General features: G+C 46.1%; 1 protein-coding gene across 1 annotated transcript in view; it reads right to left on the bottom strand.

The window, feature by feature from the left end:
• The window catches only part of Vir (VIR_N domain-containing protein), a 182552-nt gene that overhangs the window by 81681 nt on the left and 75001 nt on the right, over nucleotides 1-25870 (bottom strand). The window contains exons 19-27 of the mRNA XM_077686406.1: nucleotides 24584-24681; nucleotides 24287-24461; nucleotides 23711-23828; nucleotides 19666-19821; nucleotides 19146-19289; nucleotides 10959-11168; nucleotides 10576-10661; nucleotides 8270-8416; nucleotides 4543-4638 (exon numbers count right to left, since the gene is read on the bottom strand). Coding sequence (XP_077542532.1) covers nucleotides 4543-4638; nucleotides 8270-8416; nucleotides 10576-10661; nucleotides 10959-11168; nucleotides 19146-19289; nucleotides 19666-19821; nucleotides 23711-23828; nucleotides 24287-24461; nucleotides 24584-24681 — 1230 coding nt within the window. The remainder of the gene's footprint in view (nucleotides 1-4542; nucleotides 4639-8269; nucleotides 8417-10575; nucleotides 10662-10958; nucleotides 11169-19145; nucleotides 19290-19665; nucleotides 19822-23710; nucleotides 23829-24286; nucleotides 24462-24583; nucleotides 24682-25870) is intronic.

The following is a 25870-nucleotide window of genomic DNA, read 5'->3' as shown; positions in this document are numbered from 1 at the left end:
GCCTGCGCTTCATGTAAAGACGGCCAGCCACATCGTTATCACCATCAGCCTATGAGTTTTTTTTTTTTTTTTTTTTTTTTTTTTTTTTTTTTTTTTTTTGCGGTGTGGCCGCACCGCGCATGTTTTCGGTGAAACTAAGCGTCCTGAATGTATAAAAAGTTACAGATAGCTGGCGCTATGCTTATTTTATTGTAAAGTAATTGTTCAAACCCAGTCCAAATCATCGAAAATTTCGTTGAAGCGAAAGCAAGCCTGACAAATGGTTCGTTGTGGCGAGGACTTTGTTGCATGGACTTCTATGGCTGGCTGACGGGGAATTGGAAATATTTCGTTGAAGCGGAAATTTCGTTGAAGCGGCGTTCGTTGTAGCGGGGTTCGACTGTAATTGCAATCGCTCCAGACAGTAAGGACAGCCCCAAAAGCCCCTTTAGAGGTACTTCATAGGCATGACAGTGGCTGGTACGACCAGGTAACCGATTTCAAACGCAGCCAAGAAGCAGTTTAGGCTTGGTTCTTTACTTATGCTAATATTGCCGCGAACCTTGTGTTGGTTTGTTTATGTGTTGCGTTTTACCACTCGGCCGCACCTGGCTGTGTTATCTGTGTGCCAAGCGAAGCGTGCGTTCCATTTGTTCTTTTTATGCCGCACGGGTTATGTCATCAGGGTTCTCAATGTATTTGGACGGTTTGAGAAACGATCACGCCGAAAGATACCGTATTTACTCGCGTAATAAACCCACTTGTGTCATTTAACTCTTTCCTTACCGCGCCTATTCAATTTCGATCAATTTGATCGATGGATTCAAGTTGAAATTGCCGCGCACCAACGCGCTCCATGGACGTGAGGTGCCATCTGAAATGAAGCTCAGGAAGCACACAACCCGTGTCAGTTTCGGTTTTGGTTTCCGGAGACCTGGTGATTTTTTACCTTGCTGGGAAGATAAGCGAGCGCCTAGCGATAGCGGCAGCCATGGCGTCGTCATCGGGCGCCGGGTCTGAAAGGAGTCGTCGTGTTTCTCGCGATTCTAGCGTTGCCACAGTCGATTTTTCTGATGAAAGTGGTAGCAGTGGCCCTGAAGAAGATTCCCTATCATCAGAGTTTAGCACCGACAGCGATGAAGCCCTCAATAAACCTGGAACATCTTCGTCAGCTCGACGGTGAATTTTTTTTCCGGGATTTATCGCGTTTTTGAGCGCCTGCGAGGGGACCGAGCATGTTGTCACTGTTATTATCTCTATCCGCAGGGTCTCTACGTCCTATGGGCGCGATTAGATGCCTCCCGCTGCACAACGCGTGAAGTTTTGTCCAAGACGGAGACCGGGGGTCGATCTGGGCATGGCGCGACGGAGCAGCGCTAGTCGGGTTCTTCGAGCCGTGGATTTCTTCTTGCTGATTTTTACAGCGGAACTAGTTACTGCAATGTGCGAGAACACAAATAAATATGCCTGGGCGCACATCCTCGAGAAACCAACGTACTCGGAACGTGACGGATCATGGAAAAATGTTTCCCCAGATGAAATGATGAAGTTCATCGGACTCCTTATCTACATGGGGATAGTGCAACTGCCTCGCCTACACCTCTATTGGAGCACAGCAGAGTTGTTTATCTGCAAAAATGTTTATCTGCAGATAAACATTTTTTTCTTGCACCCCCAGAAAATGGTCCCGTAATAACTTTTTTTTTGCTGTGCTAACAATTTTTTACGTGTACTGTTGAAACTTTTAGGATAGTTAGCTATATAAACGTGCCACAAAACGTATAGTATCTTGAAATTTTTTTACTGACTTATTTGTGCGCCCCATGCTCACATTTCCAAAATTTTTTTGCGGTAGTTGCAAAAATGTTGTTGTTTGGGATTTGTTTTCTGCTATTGTGTTGCACACACACGTTTTATACTTATATCATTAAAAAGCGCATTTATTTGTCTACATTTTGGTATATTACAATAAACATGAAAAAATTTTTATATAACAATAAAAAAAATTTTCCTGCACCTTATGAAAACGGGTCTTTTCCTGGCACTAAGGAAAGAGTTAATGAACCCTCTCCCCTTTTCTTCTCTAGAATTTACTTTTTTGTCACTCTGAATAGAAAATGCAGCGGGAATATGTTTTTATCTCAGCATAGTTGCTGATACCGTAGATGATCGCAGTAACTTGATATCATGCTGCAGGAGACTGCAGAAATGCTAAAAACGCATTCCAACAAAAAGAAATCTCAACAGTAGCCAGAGACGTGAGCTCGAATGGCATGGCTCAAAGTTTAAAAATTGCAAGCTTGCAGAGTGCCACCTGCTGAACACAGAACAAACCTTCTTGCTCCATAAAAATGTTGCGGCGTGCGAACAAAGCACAGAACGTACTCCGCACTCCTTCCTTGCTCTTTGCTGCTCCGGATGGTTCCGGCAGCATGCAAACAAAGCACTAAACGTACTCCGCTCTCTGCTGTTGCTCTTCTGAGACTTCGCCATTACCAGGGGTGAGACAGCCCAAAGAGATTTGGGAGCAGTTTCCGGAGCAGCAAAATTTCGATTTTGGAGCAGAAGAATCTTGATTTGGAGCATTTAGGGACATTTAATACATCATCTTGTGAGCTTAAAAAATCATAATTTCAGCAATTTGAAGGGTCAAGTCCACATTCCAATCAGTTTTGGATACACAGAACACTGAAACAGCCTTACGTGAAAGAATTTTTTAAGAGTATCACAAAGTTCTAACTGCACTACCTTCTTCCTAACTAGTGATATTGTGTTGCAGCTGTACGCAACACTGACAACAAGACTGCCGTTGACATTATCAAATTTAAGGGATCTGCAATTGTGGCGTGTTTTTTTAGCGTTTCAATGCTAAAAAAATTATTTTTGTAATCCCAGGCTGCATTGTACGAATGAGTGTAGTCACGGCAACAGTTGAGCAACTTCGAGCTAACGGTCGCATAGCCCAACCAGCCTACCCGTTTCAGTCCGTGGGGCGCACGTTCACCCCATGGTCATTTGAGTAGCGTTACTGTTTAGCCACCTAGATTTTGGCACTGAATTTCACTTCACATTCGTCAAGTGTTATTAGTCGCGTGCTATGGCAACCATGCAGTCCTGCAGCTATTGGGCACTGCCTGAACAGGTCGCGGCGCCGCAGCACAGCCCGCAACTTTCGTGCTGACCGTTCGATCCCCGAGGCTCGCAATCGCGCTTCGAAGCACAGCAACAACTCAGCATTTTATAACACCACAACGAGCCAAAAAGTTCACTTCACGAACCCGATTATAGACGCACGCATCGCGTTTTGCACTCAAGGACAAACCACGCCGAAGTCTTAGGCCCCACATTTCAATGAACTTTTTTTCAAGCCACGCAACTTCTCGTAATCTCGCACCAATCTCAAAACATATCCTCGCGTTAACGTCACTGTTCAGAGCCACAACGGATAGAATGAATAGACTGGAACCGAGCTGATAGCGTAGAATTAACCAGGGAAAATATCGGCGATGCGCACTGAGTGCGTGAAGTAGGCAGTAGCAGCCGGATCAGGCGGCGGCCATGTTTGTAGCCACAGCGATGCCCAATCAGGAAGGCCGTTCCAGCGAACCCGGACGGAAAGCCAATTGCGTTTTAGAAGCTACCGTTTGCTTCATTTCAGCCTTTTTATTTTTGCCATTTCTGTGTTTGCAATTGACCGACAATAAAAGCGGTGACCGGGATGCGGGAGGCTTTCGTCCCCACCGGAACTGACATGAGCATAAAAATCCGTGCCTTTCAGGCTTTTCTGGAGCAGTTTGGTGCAGGAAAATGGAATTGTATCAAAAAGGCGCAATATGCGCAGCTGTCTCACCCCTGCCATTACGCTCCTCAAATTTGTAGTTCAGCTGTTTTTTTTATTATTATTATTATTATTTCTGGAGTGTGCCGTACGATGGGCCAGTACATGAGCTACACAGCCGGTTTTAAACTGAAGGTGGTGGAGCATGCATTGATGCACATGGAAACGCGCGGCTGAGCGGCATTTCAGTGTTGACCCAGTGTGTGTATGCTACGGGCGAAAACAAGGTTTTTGGGCGGTTAACAGGGATTCCCGTGTGTTTCGTGAGCCCAAAGAAGGGAAGTTTCCCGGTTTTGGAAAAGAAGTTCTGGATTGCCTTGAAAGTACGGAAGACGGTGTGGTGTAGGCCGACAATGAATGTGAAGCCGCAAGCGACTTCAGTGAGCAGGACAGCGCCATGGCGAGTGGGGGGGGGGGGGGCCACTAGCATCACAACCTACTTCTTTTGTGCAAGACTCACACGTTACGCCTTTACCCATGCTTCAGCCTTGTACAGAAACCAACCCAAGTACGTGCCATGCAGTGAAGCTTTGAAAATACACGTGTCATGACGCAGAGGCAACTTTTATTTCTTCATTCATAAATTTAGTAAAACTACATTATGAATCAAATAGCCAACACTATTCGGAAAGTGCTCAGTCTCAAATATTAATACATTTGTGCTAGTACACCTGCACCTCCAATGCCTTCACAACTTGCAAAAAGAAAAAAAAATGCAGCACTACCTTCTGAGCAAGCAAATGTGAAGGCGATGACTGGGGGACCATTCCAAGGACCATGTAGGTTTGCATTATCACAGGAACGGCAGTGACATCCTTGAACTGCAAAGCAGGAAAAAAGAGCAACACAGTTGTACGCGCGCAAACAACGTACCTTTGATTACATTCATGCTGTTCTGCCTGACATTTCCAGTTATGCGACGCAAAAAAGCAACCCGACTGCATCAGCAAGTGAAATGCGCGCAGGTTTAAAATGGTGGCAAACGTCGTTTTACTTGAGGCAAGTCCACCTGAAGCTCTTGTGCGCTTTTTCCCCATGAGATGAATCCTTTACCCAGCCGCATGCAAAAGTCGGTTTGCTGGTTGTCCTGCCACTGACTGACAGCACAAGCAGGACAAAAAATACTGCGATCCCGCCACAGAACCCTTCCCCATGACTTTTTCTCACGTAGCACTGCACATTCACAGCAGGCTTACATGAACAGTGTCTTAGAAGCAAACGAAAACTCAGCTGTCTGCTGTGTGTGTAACCAAGGATGTATAACCAATCTCAAGCCCTCATAGGGTGTGCTCGCATGTTGAATGCATTCAGACATGACGGCGTAATAAATGCATGCTTTATATAGGCTTGTGCGAATATTCGGTCATTTCAATTCGAATATCAGTATTACAAAAACTCGAAGTATTCGGTAAACGCGAATAACGTCGCTGGAGTTAAGTTTATTTTGTTTTTTTACGCCTGTGGGGGCACAGGCTGCGCCGCATGAAACATTATTGCGTTTTCAGAAGCCACATCGAGGTGTCATCAACGTCACTGACAAACCATAAAGCCAGCCAAGTCAAGCCAAGTAACCACTGTAAAACAAGCGCCATTTTCTCTATTTTGGCGCAGCAAGCACACTGAAGCGCAAGGGTGCACGTTTAGCTAAACGTGTAAGAGCTGCACCCAACGTTTTTGCTGCACTGTATCGTTAGCGTTGGTGTTCGTCCTACTATATTATGACAAGCGCGGCAAAGACCGGAAATCCCCTATGGACGCACTTCTTGAAAATACCCCCTGGCAACGAGGCTCGTTGTTTGAAATACAAAGCTGTGCCACAAACACCAACAGGCACGACGGCAACCCTGGCGTCGCACCTAAAGCGGCATGCGGACATCTGCCAGAGTTATTAAGATGAGCTTCAAGCAGCCAAAAGATCAGCGCAAGTCAAGAACATGAACAAAGACCGAGCGTGCAACCGTCAGTGGCTGAAAGCTTTAGGCCTAGGAAGCACGCGAGTGCACCCAAAGCTAAAGCGATGACGAAACTGGTTGCCCAGTTCATCACCCGAGGCATGCATCCGTACCGCATTGTCGAGGAGCCTGGTTTTCTGAACATGATGAATTTTGCCATGCCGGACAATACAGTGCCATCACGCACGACATTCTCAAGAGTGATTGTCCCGGAGCTGTACAGAGCAAGGAAGGCGGAGGTGAAAAGCAACCTTGCCAGATTCTTAAACGCGGAGTCGAGACCATATTGCTCACGACCGATAGTTGGACCTCGCGTGCCAATGACAGTTATGTGTGTGTCACTTGCCACGTCATGGACAAGGAATTTGTGCAGCACATACACGCGCTGGCATGTGCCGAAATGGCGGAATGCCACACCGCTGAAAACTTGCAACACTTCATCAAAAGCATCCTTGAGGAATGGGAGATCCCAGCGCAAGGCCAAGTTCCAATTTACGTGGTCACGGACAACGGCAGGAACTTTGTATCGGTGGTGGCATGGTCGGCCTGGCACGGCGTTCTATGCTTCGGACACACGCTCCAGTTGTGCATAACTGACCTGAAACGAAATGCGCAAGGACTCTCGCAGCTATGTGCCAAATGCAGAACTATCGTCGGCCGGTACAAGAGGAGCGCAACTGCCCTAGCACGCCTTCTAGAAATCCAGAAAGAAATGCAACTGGATCCCCTCGAAGTTGTGCTGGATGTACCAACACGCTGGAATAGTGAGCACGCTATGATGGCCAGGCTGCTGAGGCTTCGGGGGCCTATTACTCTTGAGCTGTCAGAGTCCAACGCTGTGGAGAACCTGACCACATCTGAGTGGAAGCTCCTAGCTGCAGCAGAGAAAGTTCTACAGTCACTTGACCAGGCCACAACAGCACTGTCAGGTGATGGCTACCCGACTCTGTCTCAGGTCATCCCTCTCCTAGAACGCACGAAAGTTGTCCTTTCTCAGCGTTCACACGAGCCTGATGAGGCTGCAGTTGCTTTGGGCTTCTAAAAATATCAAAACAAGGTTTCCTGACATCAAAATGTCTAGGCTTCCAGTCTTGGCAATGCTGATCGACCCGAGGTACAAAGATGCCAGCGGGCATCAAAACTTCTCACAACTGCTGCTGAAGAGATTGCAGAATACCACCAGCCTACTGACGGTCTAAGCGGAAGTGGCGCGTTGTCTGCCTGAGACGCCAGAAGACTCAGTGTGGCATGCATTCCAGAACTTCCGTTCGGAAACGGATCGAGAGCCAAGGTGTTCTGTTGCGGATGTCGTAGCCAACTATTTGAAAGCGCCACTTCTTCCCCGGTCTTCAGACCCTCTGGCCTGGTGGAGCAGAGGGAAGCCAGCTGTACCCAGTACTGGTTGGAGCTGCCCGCAGGTACCGGTCATATCCTGCGACCCAGACCACAAGCGAACGAGTTTTCTCTGCAGCTGGAACAATTGTCAGTTGCAGGAGGGAGCACATGATCACTAAGAATGCTGAACAGTTAGTGTTTTTGCATGAGAACTCGTAAACACTCGAAATAAACAGTTTGAAGTATGCACGAGAACTCGTAAAGACTCGAAATAAACAGTTTGAAGAAATTGTTTGCCTCAGAAATTATTAACATGTGTTTTAGCACTTAATTTATTTGAACTATTCGGTTCGAAATTATTCGATCCTATTCACTATTCACTTCGTATTCGCTTCGAACCAAAAATCCACTATTCGCGCAAGCCTAACGCTTTATCATGTTCATCAAAATATGAACGTTTTCCCTCTCTGTACGATGAATGCTGCCTGCCCAGAGCAGTTTTGAGCAGCTCCTGGGAGGCCCAATGTTGTTCTCGTAATAAAAATTCTTTGGGGGGGGGAAGGAGAAAGAAGCAGCTCCTCTGGAGCGGTTGTGAGCAGTCCAAATGAGCAGTCCAAAATGACAAATAAGAGGCCTTTTTGCACCACCCTTTTTGTTTTGACCAGACAAATGCAGCTCAAATGCATCGTTTAAGGTGCGCCTATTGTTCACAATGCTCATTTCAGTACTGTAGTATGTTTATGGTGCCAGGGCGTCAAGGCCAAAGAGTCACAGGTCAGGGTCAGTGGTCTTTCAGTCACTTAAATATAACTGGAATAAATGTGAGGAATTTAAATAAATAATTGGTATGGGGGTGTAAATGGCCCTCAGTCGTGATGGAATGATGATGTCAACATCAGGGCATAAAGAGTGCCAGGAGCCTAAACATGTCCCGTGTGTTATCAAAAAATGTAAAGGTCCTGGCTTATACCATTCTGGAGTTACGCGCGGTAGGTAACGAGTAGATTGCTCATTTTGAGTGCAAATTTACCAGTTTAGAAAGAGATAATGGCACCTATAAAAACATGCCGAAATGGGATGGACTTGTGACATGTTGCAAGCGCCGACCACAGCAATGCTCTTCCAGTTGCTAAGGTCAAAAATAGAGGAATGCGAGGAAGCCAACCTCAGTTCCCCGGCAGGAGATGAGGTAGCCCAGCATGAACTGCAGGAGGTTCACCACGGGCTTCAGAACCGCCACCATCAGGGCCCCTTGCAGCCCCACCAGGGAAGCCGAGCCATTCCAGGGCTTCAAGAACTCTTCGGAGATTTTCTGCACCCATTTCCGGGATTAGTCACACATGTGCACAGCTTTCCTTTAAAGCAGGAGCTAAGAAATGCTTGTTATGCGCCAATGAACAATACCACTGCTAGAGGGGCAAAGTATAGTAATCGCTGTAATGCTGGAGAAGCATGGGCTTAAGTTTATATTGAGTAGTTCTTCACGTGTAGCGTACGGCCACAAAAATGAACGATGGTGGCACGAAACATTGTCATTATCCGAACAACGTGTGTCTATATTTTCTGCCAGTGCGACTCCTTTAATACTGGCTGCTACAAAAGACGGACAAGGTGTTAACACTTTCGTGACCGCACCTATTCCCATCGATAGCATATTATTGATGAATACAAATTCAAATTTTGAGACCACTTCTGGACAGCTAACGCCATTCAAAGGGTAAAGGAGGAAGTATTTTATCAGTTTCGCTTTCGAGTTTCTTTTCTCCGCGTGGGGGGATAAATGACCTTCACCAGCGGGGAGACGAGCTCACGTAATTTTAGTTATGGCATCAATCAACACCGCTTGCTCATGTTTCATGTGAACGGCAAATTTCGACGGATCCCAATAAATCTGAGCTGTAATCTGTGGATGATGCTAGCAGCACAGACATGGAAGACAAATTCAATTCGCCAGACTTGAGCGCGGACGGCGAAAGTGTGTCAACACCGCCGCAGAACACCAACAGGTATCCACCGCTAAGTTTCGCTTCCTCCTCCGGCCATTTTATTAGGGCGCGCATTGATGTAAACAGATCCGGCCTATTCTAAAGGTCACAGCTCATATCTGCAGGGTGTCGACTTTGTTCAGGCGAGACCACTTGGCGCCGGCTGCACAAAGAATCGAGTTCTCTCCGCGAAGACGGTCTGGAGTTTACCTTGGTGTAGCACTCTAGAGCAGAGGGCGGCGGTTCGTCAGAGCCGCCGATTTCGTTGGCAGCATTCAGAAGTTCCGGAGCTGACACAAAGCTTGAACTTTGATCAGTTTGCTTTCAGACCCGAGCTCATTGAACAGCTGCTGGGCTATGATGAGCAACATCTCTCGGGCCCCACCATCCCTCCTGTTGTATTCCCTAAAACTGCACCTCAGAGTCCCCGGCACCAACCAAAAAAAATTGAAAATACCAGAACTAAAAACTATGCTATGAAGGAAGGAAGGCTGAGCAGAAAACAAATGTTGTCTGCAAAACATGCGCAGCCAACCTCTGTTTCACCGCATCGAGAAACTACTCCGTGTGTATTGGCATGATAGGCACTAGTGTTTATATTTTTTTATGCATGTAAATAACTTTTGCACTTACAGAGCTCATGTTTGCAGTATTTTCTATAAGGGCCTTATGTTCAAATTGTATACTTCAATTCTTTTCCTTTTGTTACTTTTTTTAATAATTTTTTTATAAAATTCCTAATGCATCTGTTGTTTAAAATTATTACTTTTGGAAAGACCTATCCTTACTCTATCCTTGTATGCCGTACACTTTAGCAATGAGCATCAATCATTTTCTGTGGAAAGTAGAAAATATTTCCTGGACTACCCAAGAACAACAGATTTTTTGACGGTCACTAAAGTGTTAAAGCCAGCACCTTGACAACAAAATTATTTTTTTGTATACCAGCACAGAGGCATGCCTACACACAAACTGTGGTAACACGAAGTGGGGAAACGCTACCCTCAAAGAAACCTGACACCAAAGGGATTAACCATGCAGCTATGGCAGACATCCCTGCGGGTGGTGGTTAGACGGAAGACGACACTGTTACAGTAGTAGTTGGCAAAAACATTGTAGGGAACCAGTGAACATTCCAGAATGTGGAAAGGAGAAGATCAGTGGAGGCATGTATGCTGCTGGTGACGGGAGAGAATACAGCAGTACAGCACTAATCTTGAAATTTTGTAGAATGCACGAAGATGTCACCCACCATGATTGAGTACAAAATCAAAACTGATGCACATCACTTGTGAGATTAGAAGCCCACAATGTCAGCCTGTTTTTGCCCCCATTAAATGTTGGCATTTTGGAAGAGACTTTGTCTTCTCTATGCTGAAGAAGGGCTTTATGCTTAGCTCTATTTAGTTTCTACTTCATCTAATTCGATCTTCTTTTTAAGGCTCTAAGAGATAAAAGCACGAGTACAAAATGTGACTGTTTTTACCTGCATTATCGTCAGAAAAATGGAAAGGCCATTGTGAGCAAAGACCTGCATGATGACATATTTGTACTTGAGTTCTTCTTCGTCATCTGTAAGGTATAGAGAAAGCACTGCAAAACAACGGCAGGCACAAATATCACGCAAATTACAGTCAAAGTTTTGAACTAGGATTCTGGTTTCTGTGAGCTGCTCAACTACACACCCATGCTGATCATGGCCAATATAACCCTCCCAAAGCCAGCCAAACGGCATTAGCAAATTTTAGCCCTTCTTTCCTCAGTCCTTCTACATGCCTGCCAACTTCCACTTGGCCAGTGCTGATGACACCACCCCCAGAAAAATGAGCCCACAGCAGAAATGAATAGATAAAGATAAAGAGCTTGCACCTGATTCGCCCGAGCGGAAGTCCCCCGGTGGTAGGCCCAGGTGCTGCAGAATGCGCAAGGCTGTGATCAGCACTGGGGGCAGAGACGCAGCCGAGTCGGCTGCTGCCTTGACACAGCCCATGAGGTAAGCCACCGACTCATGGCTGTACGAAGGCAGCTTCAACGTCGGCTCCATCCAAGCTGCCAGTTCCTGCAGCCTCTGCGGCATCTCTGTGCAGGAGAGGAGAGAAGGGACGGCGGCCTGTCAGCCACGGGGCCGGAGGACGGGGGATGACGACAAACTAGTACTCTCCACCACCACACGTGACGTGAGCTGCAATGGCCACCTGAATTAATCACTCGGTTGGAGTTGGAACGTGCCGGTTAACCCTTTTGAGACAACTCGGGCAACCACACACGCACACCCCCTGCCGTGCCCAAGTATACCCGCGTTGCTTCTTTACCTAACTCCCTTCCACTCCCTAGACATCTTGCATTAAAAAAATTATTGTGGGCATGTCATGCCACCTATTGAGAAGTCCCATAAATGCACAACTACAGTAAAACCTCATTACAAGAGACACTTGGTTATAAGAGACATTAAAATGAAACCAGTTTGGTTGGTTTTCCTATGCTCACAATGTTAGCAACATTGCGTACAAAAGACCTTGGTTACAAGAGACACGTTTTCTAGGTCCCTTGAGTGTCTTTTGTAACGAGGTTTTACTGTATACTCGTGTTGCTTCTTTACCTAACTCCCTTCCACTCCCTAGGCATCAGGCAAAAAAAAATTATTGTGGGCATGTCATGCCACCGATTGAGAAGTCACAGAAATGCACAACTACAGTAAAACCTCATTACAAGAGACACTTGGTTATAAGAGACATTAAAATGAAACCAGTTTGGTTGGTTTTCCTATGCTCACAATGTTAGCAACATTGCGTACAAGAGACCTTGGTTACAAGAGACACGTTTTCTAGGTCCCTTGAGTGTCTTTTGTAACGAGGTTTTACTGTATACTCGTGTTGCTTCTTTACCTAACTCCCTTCCACTCCCTAGGCATCAGGCAAAAAAAAATTATTGTGGGCATGTCATGCCACCAATTGAGAAGTCACAGAAATGCACAACTACAGTAAAACCTCATTTCAAGAGACACTTGGTTATAATAGACATTAAAATGAAACCAGTTTGGTTGGTTTTCCTATGCTCACAATGTTAGCAACATTGCGTACAAGAGACCTTGGTTACAAGAGACACGTTTTATAGGTCCCTTGAGTGTCTTTTGTAACGAGGTTTTACTGTATACTCGTGTTGCTTCTTTACCTAACTCCCTTCCACTCCCTAGGCATCAGGCAAAAAAAAAATTATTGTGGGCATGTCATGCCACCTATTGAGAAGTCACAGAAATACACAACTACAGTCACGGCCGGGCTGGAGGAGCGGCGGGCGCGCAGTTTCATACGGCCTGCGCTTCGGGTATAGTTCCCACCTTTCACCGCCGCTAGTTTGTGGCGCTTCGGACCAACCTTCGCCAGTTGACCCACAGCACGGGCGGGGTAGAGGAGCGGTGCGCGCGGATTTGCCGCTGCCCTAGCCCTGCCGTGGCTACAGGTGATACCTGCCAGTGTTAATTTACATGGCCGTTCTTAAAATAGTTGATTCCTTACCCCCTTCTGAATTTTCGGTCTATTAGGGTCAAACAGCCTAACATTATCATTCGGAAGCGCCGAATCAAACATTTGAAAGAAACATTTCAACGCGGGGCGCATGACGAAAAATATGCGAGGTCTTCATATCTTATCAGCGACTGTATTATATGAAAATGGTGAGACAGCCAAATAAACACGGCACTTTCCGTGACTGAAATATCATTTCTTATTTTTTTATTTTTCCTTTCGGATGATGTAATGGTTTGCACACGCACAGGGCACGACCAGTGACGCGAATGATTTGCCGTCGAGGGAGATAGGGTTATCGCTTAGCTAAACGTGATTCTGCTATTCACGCTCCGGTCGGGCTGAGCGGCCCGCCGGCAGCGAAGCGCGCTGTCAAAAACACACAGCTGCTCGGCCAGAAGCGATGCATCGACTAACAGAAAGACGGGTTGGAAGGGCAGAGGGTTGGTTCGAAGCGCCCCCACTGTAAAGAATCTGCTGTATTGGTTCCTTCTTGGGTGCGCAGGCCGTATGAAAGTGCGCGCTTGCCGCTGCTCCAGTCCGGCCGTGCTACAGTAAAACCTCATTACAAGAGACACTTGGTTATAATAGACATTAAAATGAAACCAGTTTGGTTGGTTTTCCTATGCTCACAATGTTAGCAACATTGCGTACAAGAGACCTTGGTTACAAGAGACACGTTTTCTAGGTCCCTTGAGTGTCTTTTGTAACGAGGTTTTACTGTATACTCGTGTTGCTTCTTTACCTAACTCCCTTCCACTCCCTAGGCATCAGGCAAAAAAAATTATTGTGGGCATGTCATGCCACCTATTGAGAAGTCACAGAAATGCACAACTACAGTAAAACCTCATTACAAGAGACACTTGGTTATAATAGACATTAAAATGAAACCAGTTTGGTTGGTTTTCCTATGCTCACAATGTTAGCAACATTGCGTACAAGAGACCTTGGTTACAAGAGACACGTTTTCTAGGTCCCTTGAGTGTCTTTTGTAACGAGGTTTTACTGTATACTCGTGTTGCTTCTTTACCTAACTCCCTTCCACTCTCTAGGCATCAGGCAAAAAAAATTATTGTGGGCATGTCATGCCACCTATTGAGAAGTCACAGAAATGCACAACTACAGTAAAACCTCATTACAAGAGACACTTGGTTATAAGAGACATTAAAATGAAACCAGTCTGGTTGGTTTTCCTATGCTCACAATGTTAGCAACATTGCGTACAAGAGACCTTGGTTACAAGAGACACGTTTTCTAGGTCCCTTGAGTGTCTTTTGTAACGAGGTTTTACTGTATACTCGTGTTGCTTCTTTACCTAACTCCCTTCCACTCCCTAGACATCTTACGTTAAAACAATTATTGTGGGCATGTCATGCCACCTATTCAGAAGTCACAGAAATGCATAGATCATGTCAGGTAAATTTTAAAGCGCGTTTACATGGATACGACAGTAGCGTATCGCATTTTATTTGTCGCATTACTATACCGCATCGCATCACATGTAAGCAGGACATTCGCCTGGGGGACGCGTCACATGCGATACGCTAAACCAGGGTAGATTGAGAACGCAAATGCGACTTCCCGAATGCATGTAGCAGCAGTCACATTGCATTTTTCAGCTCGGCTCTGGTGTTGGGAACTTTAGGCTTAGCGTTGTGGCAGATATTTAATCGCTGCTGTCTGTACAACCGCAGATGATGATCCTTAACACGACTTTTCACCGCACTATCATCCCCCCTGTCAAATGTGGAACTTTATTTCCGCGATAATTGCCGTTTGAGCGATCAGTGACCAAGACATCTGCTGTGGCCTGTCTTGATTCTTCTGCACAGGTACCGCCATTTTTCGGCCGCTCGCTGCACCACATGCCATGGTGCCGGGTCTCGAACCTCCATGGCCGGTCAGCATAGGCTAAGCATCACAACGATATCTGATCACCACTTTTAAAATCAGCGCTGATAACAATCCGTAGCACAATTTTTCACCACACTAGCATCTACTTTCTTGCATGTGGAACTTCTTTTTCGCGATCAGGTTGATTTGGAAGGGTGGAGACAAGCTGTTGCTACCGTGGACTGCGCCGGCTCGAGCCGCTTTGTGAACCGTGCAGGCAGGCGCAGCCGACGTGTGCGCGGACGGCTTCTGAGGGCAAGTAAACACTTCATGATTGCCTGCTGTATCCATTTCTTGCGAACGACGCGTGGAATGTACACATTTAGCTCAGCGATCGTCGTACCGTATTTACTCGCATAATCCTCGCACTTTTTTTTCGGAAAAGTCAATGCGAAGTTAGAGGTGCGAGAATTATGCGGGGAAAAAAAAAAATCCGGTGCACAGTGTTGCCAATTTGCCTTCTGCCAATCCCGCTAAATGTAGCGGTCATTTTTTGTTTATGTCAGCTCAGTGTTGCCAACAGCAGCTATTTCTTTTTATTTTATTATTTACAACTTAAACAGTCTCCCGTCGATCAGGGATCATGAAATTGCCGCCTTTGCTTTCTGGCGCGCGCCCTATCTCGTCGTCGTCATGTGCGTGCCCTACTCCAGTAACGCACGTTGAAGTCGGTGACGCCGAAGTGCCTGCCTGCGGCGCGGTTGCCGTGTTCGATCGCGTACTCTATCGCTTTCAATTTGAAAGCGGCAGTGTAGCTGGCGTTCTTTCATATGGCGAAGCGGCACCAAGCATAAAACAAAGAGATCAAAAAGTTCTCGAAATGGCAGCGAGCTATCCACCACTGACGCGAGTGACTCACTGACTGCTGCTGCTCAACGACGGGACCACGACGGCGACACGACAGCGGGCTGCACGAACACCGTCTAGTTGCGCGCACGCGAAACCGGCTCAAGGACAGTGTGAGTAGCGTGTTATGGCGCCTGTTAGGGAGTAGCCATGCAGGTTGTTAGGGCGCCTGGATGGCCTTGGATACACAGCGCTCTCCGCCGAACGGAGAGGCGGCGGGGGAGGGCGCACGTTGAAGAGCGCGTGCACCACGCGGGTTTCGCAAGCAGGCAACTTTCGCTGCTGCAAAGTTGGGGGTGCGAGGATTATGCGAGGAACCAAAAAATCCAAGTTTTGGTGGCTCACATTAGACGTGCGAGGATTACGCGAGTGCGAGGATTACGCGAGTAAATACGGTAGTTGATCAGGTGAATCGGGGACAAGCCGCAGGTTTCGCTTCAGCTGCAATAGACGCCACAACGAACACAAGCGACTTGCCGGCTCCCGGAAACTGGTAACGCCGGAAAAGCGACCCCACAACTCCCAGACATGACACAGGGCGGCACTAGGCTCCAATGCGCATGCATGTAAACGGAAACATGTTGAATTCGCCCGATTCGACGAACCAATGCGATACACTACTGTCGCATTCATGTATACGTGCTTTTAGACAACAGGTGGTGCACATTTTTCTTCACCCACATCACTTCGTTTTATCTCAGCAGCAAGGCCGCATTGGCATTAGCGAGTCAAATGCAGCCAAAGCAGCAAAGGAAGCCTCGTTATCTGCATATTAGCTGCCAGCTGCCGGATTGTGTGGTGTGCTGTTTTAAAGAATATCACACTAAATAGTTTCCAAATATATGTACATCCTAATTAGCAGGTAATTATTTTGTAATCAGTTAACTCTTTTGTTACTGCAGGAAATTGACTGATTGACTGAAACAAAACATTTTTTCTGTGCTACACATATTGGTTAGGCACACATTGCAGTGACATAAAATGCAGATGATCCCACGTGCTTTCCAACGACACCAGTTTTAATAATGTTTCCAAAATGTTGATTAGAAAAAATTATTAAATTCAAAATTTTTGTTCATGCGTCGAAAAATATAAAAAAGGAAGTTGTGTATAACGAACCATCAATAGTAGAAAAAATTTGGAATACACATTTTGTAGGTAAACATTTCAAAAACCCAACATAGAAAAAAAAATTGAGTTGCGCGGAACAATTTGACAGATATAAAATAAAATGTTAGCACGCGTGGTGCCCATGCCTTGTGGTGAAGCCCAATTTCTATTTCAAATTTTGCATTTTGGATGGTTCTCTGGAAGATATCTGGTGGTTTTACATCATTAAAGACACCAATTAGTCCCCACGTGATGTAAAAACACCTTGTCAATGATTATGACCAACACAAGATTCAAGGGAAGCAAGCGATGCGAAGAATCCACTTGCAGTTGAAAGCCTAACTCGGATGTGAATGCTTGTTTCCGTGATCATCACTTATCGTCAGAACTTTTATTTGCGGTTTATTATCATCTTCTGACTCGCTGTGGTAGCCCTGCGTGCAGGAATAAGGTGCAATGCCTTAGAATCGTGCCCAGCAAGCTTTTACCAAGTAGCTGTCGCGCTATGAAGAGAGTTCAGCATTACGAGCCTCCTACATTGCAGCGCCACCTAACAATTTCGAAAAGAAACAACATCAAGCCTGTTGGAGACTGTCAGAATAGGCAGTTCTACTAAGAACCGACACTAGACCTCCAGAAATACCCCCGTACGTAAACGAAACTGGCCACCGAACAGCTGGCGGTGTTCAAGGCCGATTGGAAGCGTTCTCCTCGTCTGAACTGATATCTGACGACTTCGTGTTATCTTTCGACTTTCATCTGAAGCTGTTATCGCAGAGGTAAGGCGCGGGTGAAGTGGCAGCACGAGCGGCGTGCTTGTTTCGAGGAACAGCAGCAGGCGACAGAGGCGCCATGGCAAATCAGCTTGCAGTTACCCAGGGTAACTGCGTAGGTAATAGTGCCAAACATGAATTTCGCAATGAAAAAACGGGACCGAAACTGCTGGAAACTGTCTGAAAAGGCCAGGCACACTTACTAGACATGCGGGGGAGAGTCAGAAATAAGCTTTGGCAGAATAAAGCTACCCTTTTTCCGAGCCAAAGATCACTAGTGAATAGCTGGGGTCATTTTCAGATAATTATCACCTCTCAACGCTGTTGGATTACAAAGCTGACAACATAATTTGGTATTTGACTTGCTAGGAGACTTTTGACAAAAAAAATTATGGTAATGCAGCCTAACCACGAGCAGCATGCTTTTTTGTCGAGTGCAGCAGCCACGCTCCCTTTCTCAAAATCACACGCACCTCAGCTCGTAAAAAACGCCCTCAAAAATCACAATGTCACCGGAGCGGGAAAAGTTAAACTGATTCTAGAACTGCAGTGCCTAGATTAACCACTGGGGTGCATTAGGTGTACGTGAAACAACTACAATATGTGGAATACAATGTAAAGCAATGTAATGCATCGATCACCAGTGATCGATTTGAATAGGCGTGGTAATGAGAGTTAAGTGTAATTTGTTTGTATTTCATACAACTTTTTTTATTGGATAAGGTAATCTTGAACAAAGTGTTTGCATGTCCTGCACAGCATCATAGCGCATTACTAGCATAAAACTTTCATCGATTGAACACGGGGAGAAAAAAAAAACCTGAGTGACGACCAGGCATAAGAAAGCAAAAAAAATTAGAGCCGTTCCACTCAACGTGAAAGCTGTCCGAAGTGCAGAGCAGTGATTCGCCATAACGGGCTGTGTCACCGTGTATCCGCTCACTGCTACCCCCCCTCACACTCTTTGCCTCCCTGTCTCATTCCTCTCTTGGTGAATTGAACGGAGGTTTGTCCAATGCAATTAAAATTTCCAGCCTTCGTAGTAATCGCGCGTCCCCTGCCTGGAACAGCACGAGTGGGAGTTCTGTTCAAAACCGCTGGCCCTCGTCGCAACGCAAGACAATGACATGGGACCATGACGCCAAAATAACAGTCTGATCCCACACAAGACATTGCATTTTGTCTGCTGTCACTGCCAGGCATATGCTTGTATATTACCTGCACCTTTTTGTCAATAAATAAAGCACATTTTGGTACTGAACCACTGGAGCCTTTCTACCCAAACTTGTACGCGAGCCTTCAGACACCGCGAAATGGCTGCTGTAGATTGCTATTCATTGTTTCAGCACAGCTAGTCAAGGCTGTATCCATACAATCCCGCATGCTAGCCCACAGTGTCAAAGCATTATCAAACCTAAGTGTGCAGCTGCGTGCATGAAGAACGAATTGATGGACCAGAGGCATGTCCGAACCTTCCACAAAGCAAATTCCAACACTGCATGAAAGTGCTTGATCAAGCCACTTTTTCATGAACTCAGGCCTTTTTGCCGCGCCCCTATATCAAGAGCTTCATTGAGAGCAGCACATGTGCAGTGCCAGTGGGTAGTCAGCCAAACTGCTGCAGCTACCCAAGTCTCACGTGGTTGGTGGGAGTTGTGATTGGCCTGCTTCTATACCAGAATGCTGCCCAAGTCACTTTCTTGGCTGTTTATATCAAAATAAACATGAAACAATCTGAATAGCTAAAAAAAATGTTTCCTAGACACCCACGGGAGTATTAGCCTTTTTCCTGAAACAAACATAGTATACAACAATCTGTCATTGGTGCACCTTCAATCATGTACTTCAAGGAAAGAAAAAAAGGTACGAAGTTCATGACTTTGAACGCATTACAAGAGTTGATGTCTCACCTTGCTGACTGAGCCTGTGGAAAATTTCTGAATAGTTTTGCAGAAGCTGAGCACTGTCAGAGTTACGGACTGTCAGCAAAACAAGTTCCGTAGCGTAGCCAGTGCATACTGACTTGCACAGGCGCAAGTCAAAGTCAGCATCCCCTGAAACATGACAAACAGCAGAGTGAGCACGCTGCAGCGCCAATTTCGAAATAAAGCTAGGCCAGTTCAAAGGACAGGATGCAGTTACACAGTACTATCACAAGAAGGGCTTCACTACCAAGCACTTTAGACAAAAAGAATAACAGCACAAAGATACGCATAAAAAGTAATCGGCTGCATTACACTACGATGCTCAACAAAAACAAATTAAAAGCATTCTGCTTTTAAAGAAAATAAAAAAAATGCAATGCACTTTTCTAGCTGTAATTATTTGAACCAGAGCTGGATATAACGAAACTACGCAAATGGCTGGAAAAAGTACGCAGACTGTTGCCCGAACACCTACGCCAGAGCAAACTGGTGAAGTGCGACATACCTGTGAGTTTCAAGAATGGAACCAAGGCATCCATGTTGTGGTCCAGAGCTAAAACATCAACAACAGCAGCTCGACCAACATCCGAGAAGATTATGGTGTAAAGGTCGTGCAGGCAAGACACCACACTACCATCATCCAACTCCCTCCTTAGGTTTCCTGTGAAGTAGAAACAAAATAAAAAAAACGAAAGAAAGAAAAAGGGGCACAGAGTCAACCGTACAATGACCAACGACGCGTTAAAATCTCATACATGCTGTACCTTCAGAAACTGCTGGTCATCAGGAATTGGGCATCACAGCATTTGCAATGGTGCAGAATTGTGACGTAACCAAAAGCACAGCAACAATAAGTGAAAAAAGCCAGGAACAAGCATGGAGTTATAAATAGACTTCGTACCTAGTCTTCCTTATGCAATGTTGAAATAAATTTGGGATAATTTACTTCTCACAATTACAATGCGAAGTTACTTTGCATTAATAATTATCATTGGCACATAGCAATTGGTTATACCACAGTGGAACCCCAATAAAACGACTTTCAAGGGACCATGCGAAAGCGTCGTATAACCAGGGTGTCATATTACCGGGGTGCGGGAAGATGCCGGCCTAGTAGACAGTCTCACATGACACGTGGGTTAGGTACTTATTTAAGGAGGGACACTGCTCTTAAAACAGCTTCCTTTAATTTCTAAACTCTGTGAAACTTGCCAGTCTTCCTGCTTTTTTCCCACTCATTTCAAATATGCCATTATTTTTGGAGTCAGTCAATGAGTTCCCAAGATAATTAGAGACAATTAGTCATTTTGGGAAGAACAATATACAAAACTGTTAGCCAGAAAACTTTAATCTTTATATTTTCCAATACTATGAACCCTGGTGACTGCAATAAGAGAATCGTTTTTTGATGCACTGCTTGGAACTACTTTTACAGCTCATTAAACCTTGGTGGCACCAGTGGCAAGGTACAATTTCGAATGCCCAACTTAAACACCTTAGTGGTCAGTTTGGCAGACATCTGTCTGAACCTCCGCTGGTCACTGCACTGCTTAGTCTGACCAGTTGTTCTGAAGGGAAGATTCCCAGTTCTTGCAGAATGGCACAAAACCTGGTCAGACGATCGTGTCCGATGCCAACCGTGCGTGCAGTGAGTACCGCTTTCACAATGAAGGCGAAACTATCACGGGGACTTCCAGTGCAGAGTTGAAGGTTGCGGCCTCCGCGGCCAATGGCGGATGCGATGCGACGAGTAGACAGAAATCACTCCTGCAGGGCACTCCACACTTTTGCAATTGAGTTCCAGTACCGATGCGAGGCCCTTCTGCTTGTTCACGATGGGTACGCACTTCCCGCACATCGTGCACACGGCGCCACTCACAAGGTTAGTCAGACTGTTGACTTCGCAGATTACTGCGCTTGCACCGCTCCCGATACCGGCTGTCTCCCCGCCTTGGAAGGCTGCAACTTCTTCTCCGATGCGCTTAAAAAGCTGATAGCGTCCCTGATAAAATCAGCCTCGCCTGGTTGAGCCGTGCTCGCAACACTTGAAGGCGCGTCGTTGTAGGCCACGCGTGTTGGTTGTGCCGTTAGCTGTGGTCATCGCGATGCTGCACCACTTGCGCTTTCCCTTGTACGGGCGTGAAGTCCGGGACTTGCGGCGACGAAAGTCGTTTTCTCATCACCATTCATGGTTAAAAACACACGGTAAGGAAATAGAAAAGATAGCACGAAGTACCGAACGGAACGATGGAGGCGATGGCGGCTCACAAGTGGCAAGAGCCAGTGGCGGTTCCGATTTCGCGTCACGATTTAAATGCCCAGTAGGAGCTCTCAAAACAAGCGAGAAGAAATATTTTTAAAAATTTTTTTACGCGAGATACGAAGCTCACGAGTGGTTCGATTGAGAGACGGCTTTGTCTACCTCTCTCAAGTGACCAAAACGGCAGCCAGCCACGCTGCCGTGCAGCAAAAAACTCTCAAAGATGGTCGAAATTCGGCTCGATTGCGTGATTTCTAGGGTCACCGCGAGTCCTTCAGACACATTTTTCACAAAGTTCTCATTCGAATTTCATTTTTATTTTTTTTCACATGAAAGAAGGATAGTCAAAAATGATAATGCAAGTAAAAACAAAAAATCGACATATTTCGAAAAAATGGCGATTTTTCGACCCGCGTGTCTGCTTAACTATTGAAGACCACCCAAGCGACACGACATGCAGGAAGTCACCGTCATCGCCCACAACTTCATCAGGAGAAGCGCACTTGCAGGGGCACTTACAGCACGGCGTTCGATACATCGAATGTGATGGTGAACGAGAGTTTGATACACATGTACAAAAGTGCTATGCTTTTGCATAAGATTTCCAAGAGGATGTTTGGACTGTTCAATATATCGAGTTCGATATATCAGGGATCCACTTTATATTTAGCGCGTTCTTGCGTAATATGCGAAGAAACACCTATTTTGTGCTCCCTCCCCTCCACGGCGTCTGCGCTAGCCCGCCAGCCATGTGCTGCGCACCGCGCGACCCCCATGTCGTCGGCTCTAGCCCACCAGCCCTGCGCCTCAAGCGTGCGAGATAAGTTGGGAAGGCCAACGAGGAGGAGCAAATTGAGAGGGGAAAAGGCGAGAGCGTGAAACTGCCAAGGCCAAGCGAAACGAACGACAGGAGGAGGCGGCAATGGATAAAGACGAGAAAGAAAGGAACGGAGCGAAAACGTGGCTTTGAAAGACACTGATAAGCAGAGCAGAGAGCAGAGCAGAGAGAGAACATCGTGAAAGGAAGAAACTTGGATCGCGCAGGCGAGGAAAATTCATGTTCGGTCACCGCCGTGGGGTTGCATCGTATCGGATTTCACGTTCGTCGGCTCGGTGGAAGCCTTCAATTTGCGGTTTGCCGGCCACCTGGACTGACTTCTAGCAGTTGGCGCGTTGGCATTCTGCTGCCGCATGGGACTATCGAAGATTAACTTCCGCCTGCCAGTACTCGCCTGCTTGCTTGCGTCTTTCCAGCAAGTGATCTGGCCCGTCTGCAGATCTTTGCACATCGAGCAGCATTAAACGGGGGTTAAGAATAAAGAAAGGTCGGGACGAGGCAGCGAAGTGGTGTAAAAGATGAGAAAAACGCCGGTTTATTCTCGCAAAGGTCCATTGCATGAAGTGACCACGTGCACCCGAGCGTTGTATAGTTGGGGTTTTCAATGCATTGTTTCTATGGGAAGTTCGCCGGGACCGTGGTGATACGATGTAAGAAGGTAATCATAAGACCGGGGGGTGTATCATCAGGGTTCCACTGTAGTATCAAACATAATAAATCCAAAATTAAAGCTGCAATGTTATCCCCCTCTGGTATTTTTTTTAATAAGAAGACATGCTATCTGGGCAGTATTTCATTTACTAAGTAACTTTTGAATTACATAACAAGTACTAATTACAAAAAAGCTGCTTAAGACAGCACTGTCTTGCACTACAATTTCACAGGATAATTACTTAAAAGAACATTTAGTGGCAACATCTCATTTGAGATGCACTGCGGTGAGAGGCTCTAAATCAATACAGACCACCTGGCATTCTTCAAAGTGCATCTACTGCAGGTACACAAGTGTTTTTGTTCTTTGCCTAATGCCAGGTACATGAGTGTCTCGGTTCTTTGCCTAAACCATCACGGCCCGGTAGGAGACAGTGGCATTGTGCACAACAGCACTGGGAAGAATAATCTGAGAGCAAATATTATGCAACTCCTGTTTTCCCTTCCACAAAAGTATTGACCCCAGAGTGGAGCTGCATCAGTCAATCTTGCACCTGACGCACTGGGAATGTGAGCCATCAGCCAGGATTGAAGTCAATTCACAAGAAGGTCACTAGTTCTCCTGCAGATGCATGTTGTTTGTATTCAAGAGCATGATCACAGTGACGCTGCTGGAGCAGGACAAGTAGATGCTATGCCGGCTCACCTGCTCGCACACAAACAACATGCCACTGCCCCCCCCCCTGCCACTACATCAGGAACAAATTCAAGTTTCAAAAGCAATAATATGCAAGGACTCACCTCTGGAGTGGAAGGCCATAAGAGAATCGATGTGCTTCAGCGCCTGTAAGTGGTACACCAGGTGGATGCCCACCTGGTGGCACACGCTATCTTCCAAGCCAACCATCTCCGATTCCTCCTGAGCAGAGGCACAAAAGACTGTGTTAAGAGCAGAATAACACAACGTGCCACCAACCAGAAAGAACAGAAAGGGGCAGGACCCCTATTCCCAAAATTATTAAATGTTGACAAGGCAGCTTTGCAAGCCGACTTTAAAGTAGTAATACTGGCCCTTCATTCAATGATTATAAAGGTTTCCCTATTTGCAACTAAACTTTTATGCAACCAGCCTTGCGTAACCTACCCGATTTGAAACCAAGCAGACACTCGTTGCCTGTTGGACATGTGGCAGGTTGACTTACCAACACCCGCAAACTCAGTGCAACAGTACAACTACTCTGACACAATGAGAGTTGGAATAACATGCGAGTCACAAGCAGGGAACAGAACAACACTGATGTCTGCACAAACCAGAGACACAGGCAAGACACACAGGCCAAGACAGAAGAGCAACGTTAGGTGCACATCTCCTCTGACCTGTAGCAAAGCCCGGTGGAGGCAGTTGGCCGCCTCATGGTCAGACAGCAAGAACAACATTCCTGGGCACGTCTTGAGAAGTTCTGCCAGCAGCTCTCGCAGCGCTGACGTGATGCCCGTGTGGGAGGCGGACATGGGGGACGAAGCCAGCACACACAGCATCTCCAAGAGGTGGCTGAAGAGGGGAAGCAAAAGAGGCGCGACATGCTTAACAGCAAAGCAATGGCAGGACAAAGTCAAAACACTGGCACAGGAGTCAACTTTCACCACAGCACAATGTGTCAATACACAACTCACTTTTCTTTAAACATTTTGAACAGTGCTGGGTACGGGTCAAAGGGCGTCTGGGGTGCTTCAAAGCGACTCTGCGCAGGCAGGTAGCGTAGGGGTTGTGCCTGAAGAAAGAGAAGAAAAAATGTCGGTATCCCATCACGACAGCTGGCTACAACAACTAGTGCAAGTGGAAATCAATGCACACTGCATGGTGACTTGATAGTGAACAAATTTTTGACAATAAATAAGGGTTTGAGATGCTCTAACCAAAAAGAGTTAAAATAAAGTGAAGTCCAACAAAAGTGAGGCCCTGTTAGCTTGTCTGAGCTCAAGCACAATAGGCCTACGTGAGTTTCAAGATGACGACATGAGTTCAAACCAACGGACAAACACCGTAAGAAGAATTAAAATAGCTCAGACTGCACTGTAGTAAACCAGTACAGTGGAATCTCGTTGATATGTTTCTGAATAATGCGTTTTTCTTTTCATTCTCGGCCACCGTCCATTAGAAAGAGATCTTGACCAGCACTTCTAGAAATCCTTTGTTATTCTTTGGCACACTAGCTCAAACTACGCTCCAACAAGCCACAATCTGCACATTGCAGAGCCACTGAGTCCTAACCACGAAATGGGACCAGTTAGGCGTGGACCTTTCGTCACGAGAGTTTGTGTGTGTGGATGACGATTTGGCAACCTGCAAACTGCGCATCGTGCAAGGGATCATTGCGGAGTCCTGTGGTGTGGCGGTAGTTGCAGATGTTGATGGCGACAACGACGACGGCATATTAGAAGATGGAGACAGAAATGGCAACCGGTGTACGACCACAGTTACTTGATACACATGAAAGAGCTCTGGTGTTCAACAGCAAGCGAGTCACTTGAACGCTCGGATGCACTTTGTAGCTTCGTCGCGAATGCAGAGCTGAGTGAGCAAACAGCAGCTTCTTTTTTTTTTACGTTTCAGGAGACATTGAAAAGAAGACCAGTGCAAATTGACCAGCTACTTCAATGATGTCAATAAAAGTAAGTTGCTGCCGGAGTATGTACATTTTCTCTCTTTTTTTAACCTCTTTGGATAATATGATTACCACATAATACGTTTCATTTTCCGGTTCCAGTGAAAAACATATCAACGGGATTTCACTGTAGTGGTACCCACTTACCCACTCTTTTTAAACCCCAATTAACCAAATTACACTGCACACCAATTTACTTGCAGAGGCAGCCCATAATTTTAGCCACATGCTTCTACCAGACAGACCAACTATATACAAAAAACTGGATGTATGCCCCTCAATGGGGACTTTGAGC

The sequence above is a fragment of the Haemaphysalis longicornis genome, unplaced genomic scaffold (genome assembly GCF_048455015.1).
Source record: "Haemaphysalis longicornis isolate Haplotype H1 unplaced genomic scaffold, Haemaphysalis longicornis Haplotype H1 scaffold_1, whole genome shotgun sequence".
In the NCBI taxonomy this organism is placed as follows: Eukaryota; Metazoa; Arthropoda; class Arachnida; order Ixodida; family Ixodidae; genus Haemaphysalis; species Haemaphysalis longicornis.
Note: the sequence above shows the minus strand (reverse complement) of the source record. Positions and strands in the feature narration are given on the sequence as shown.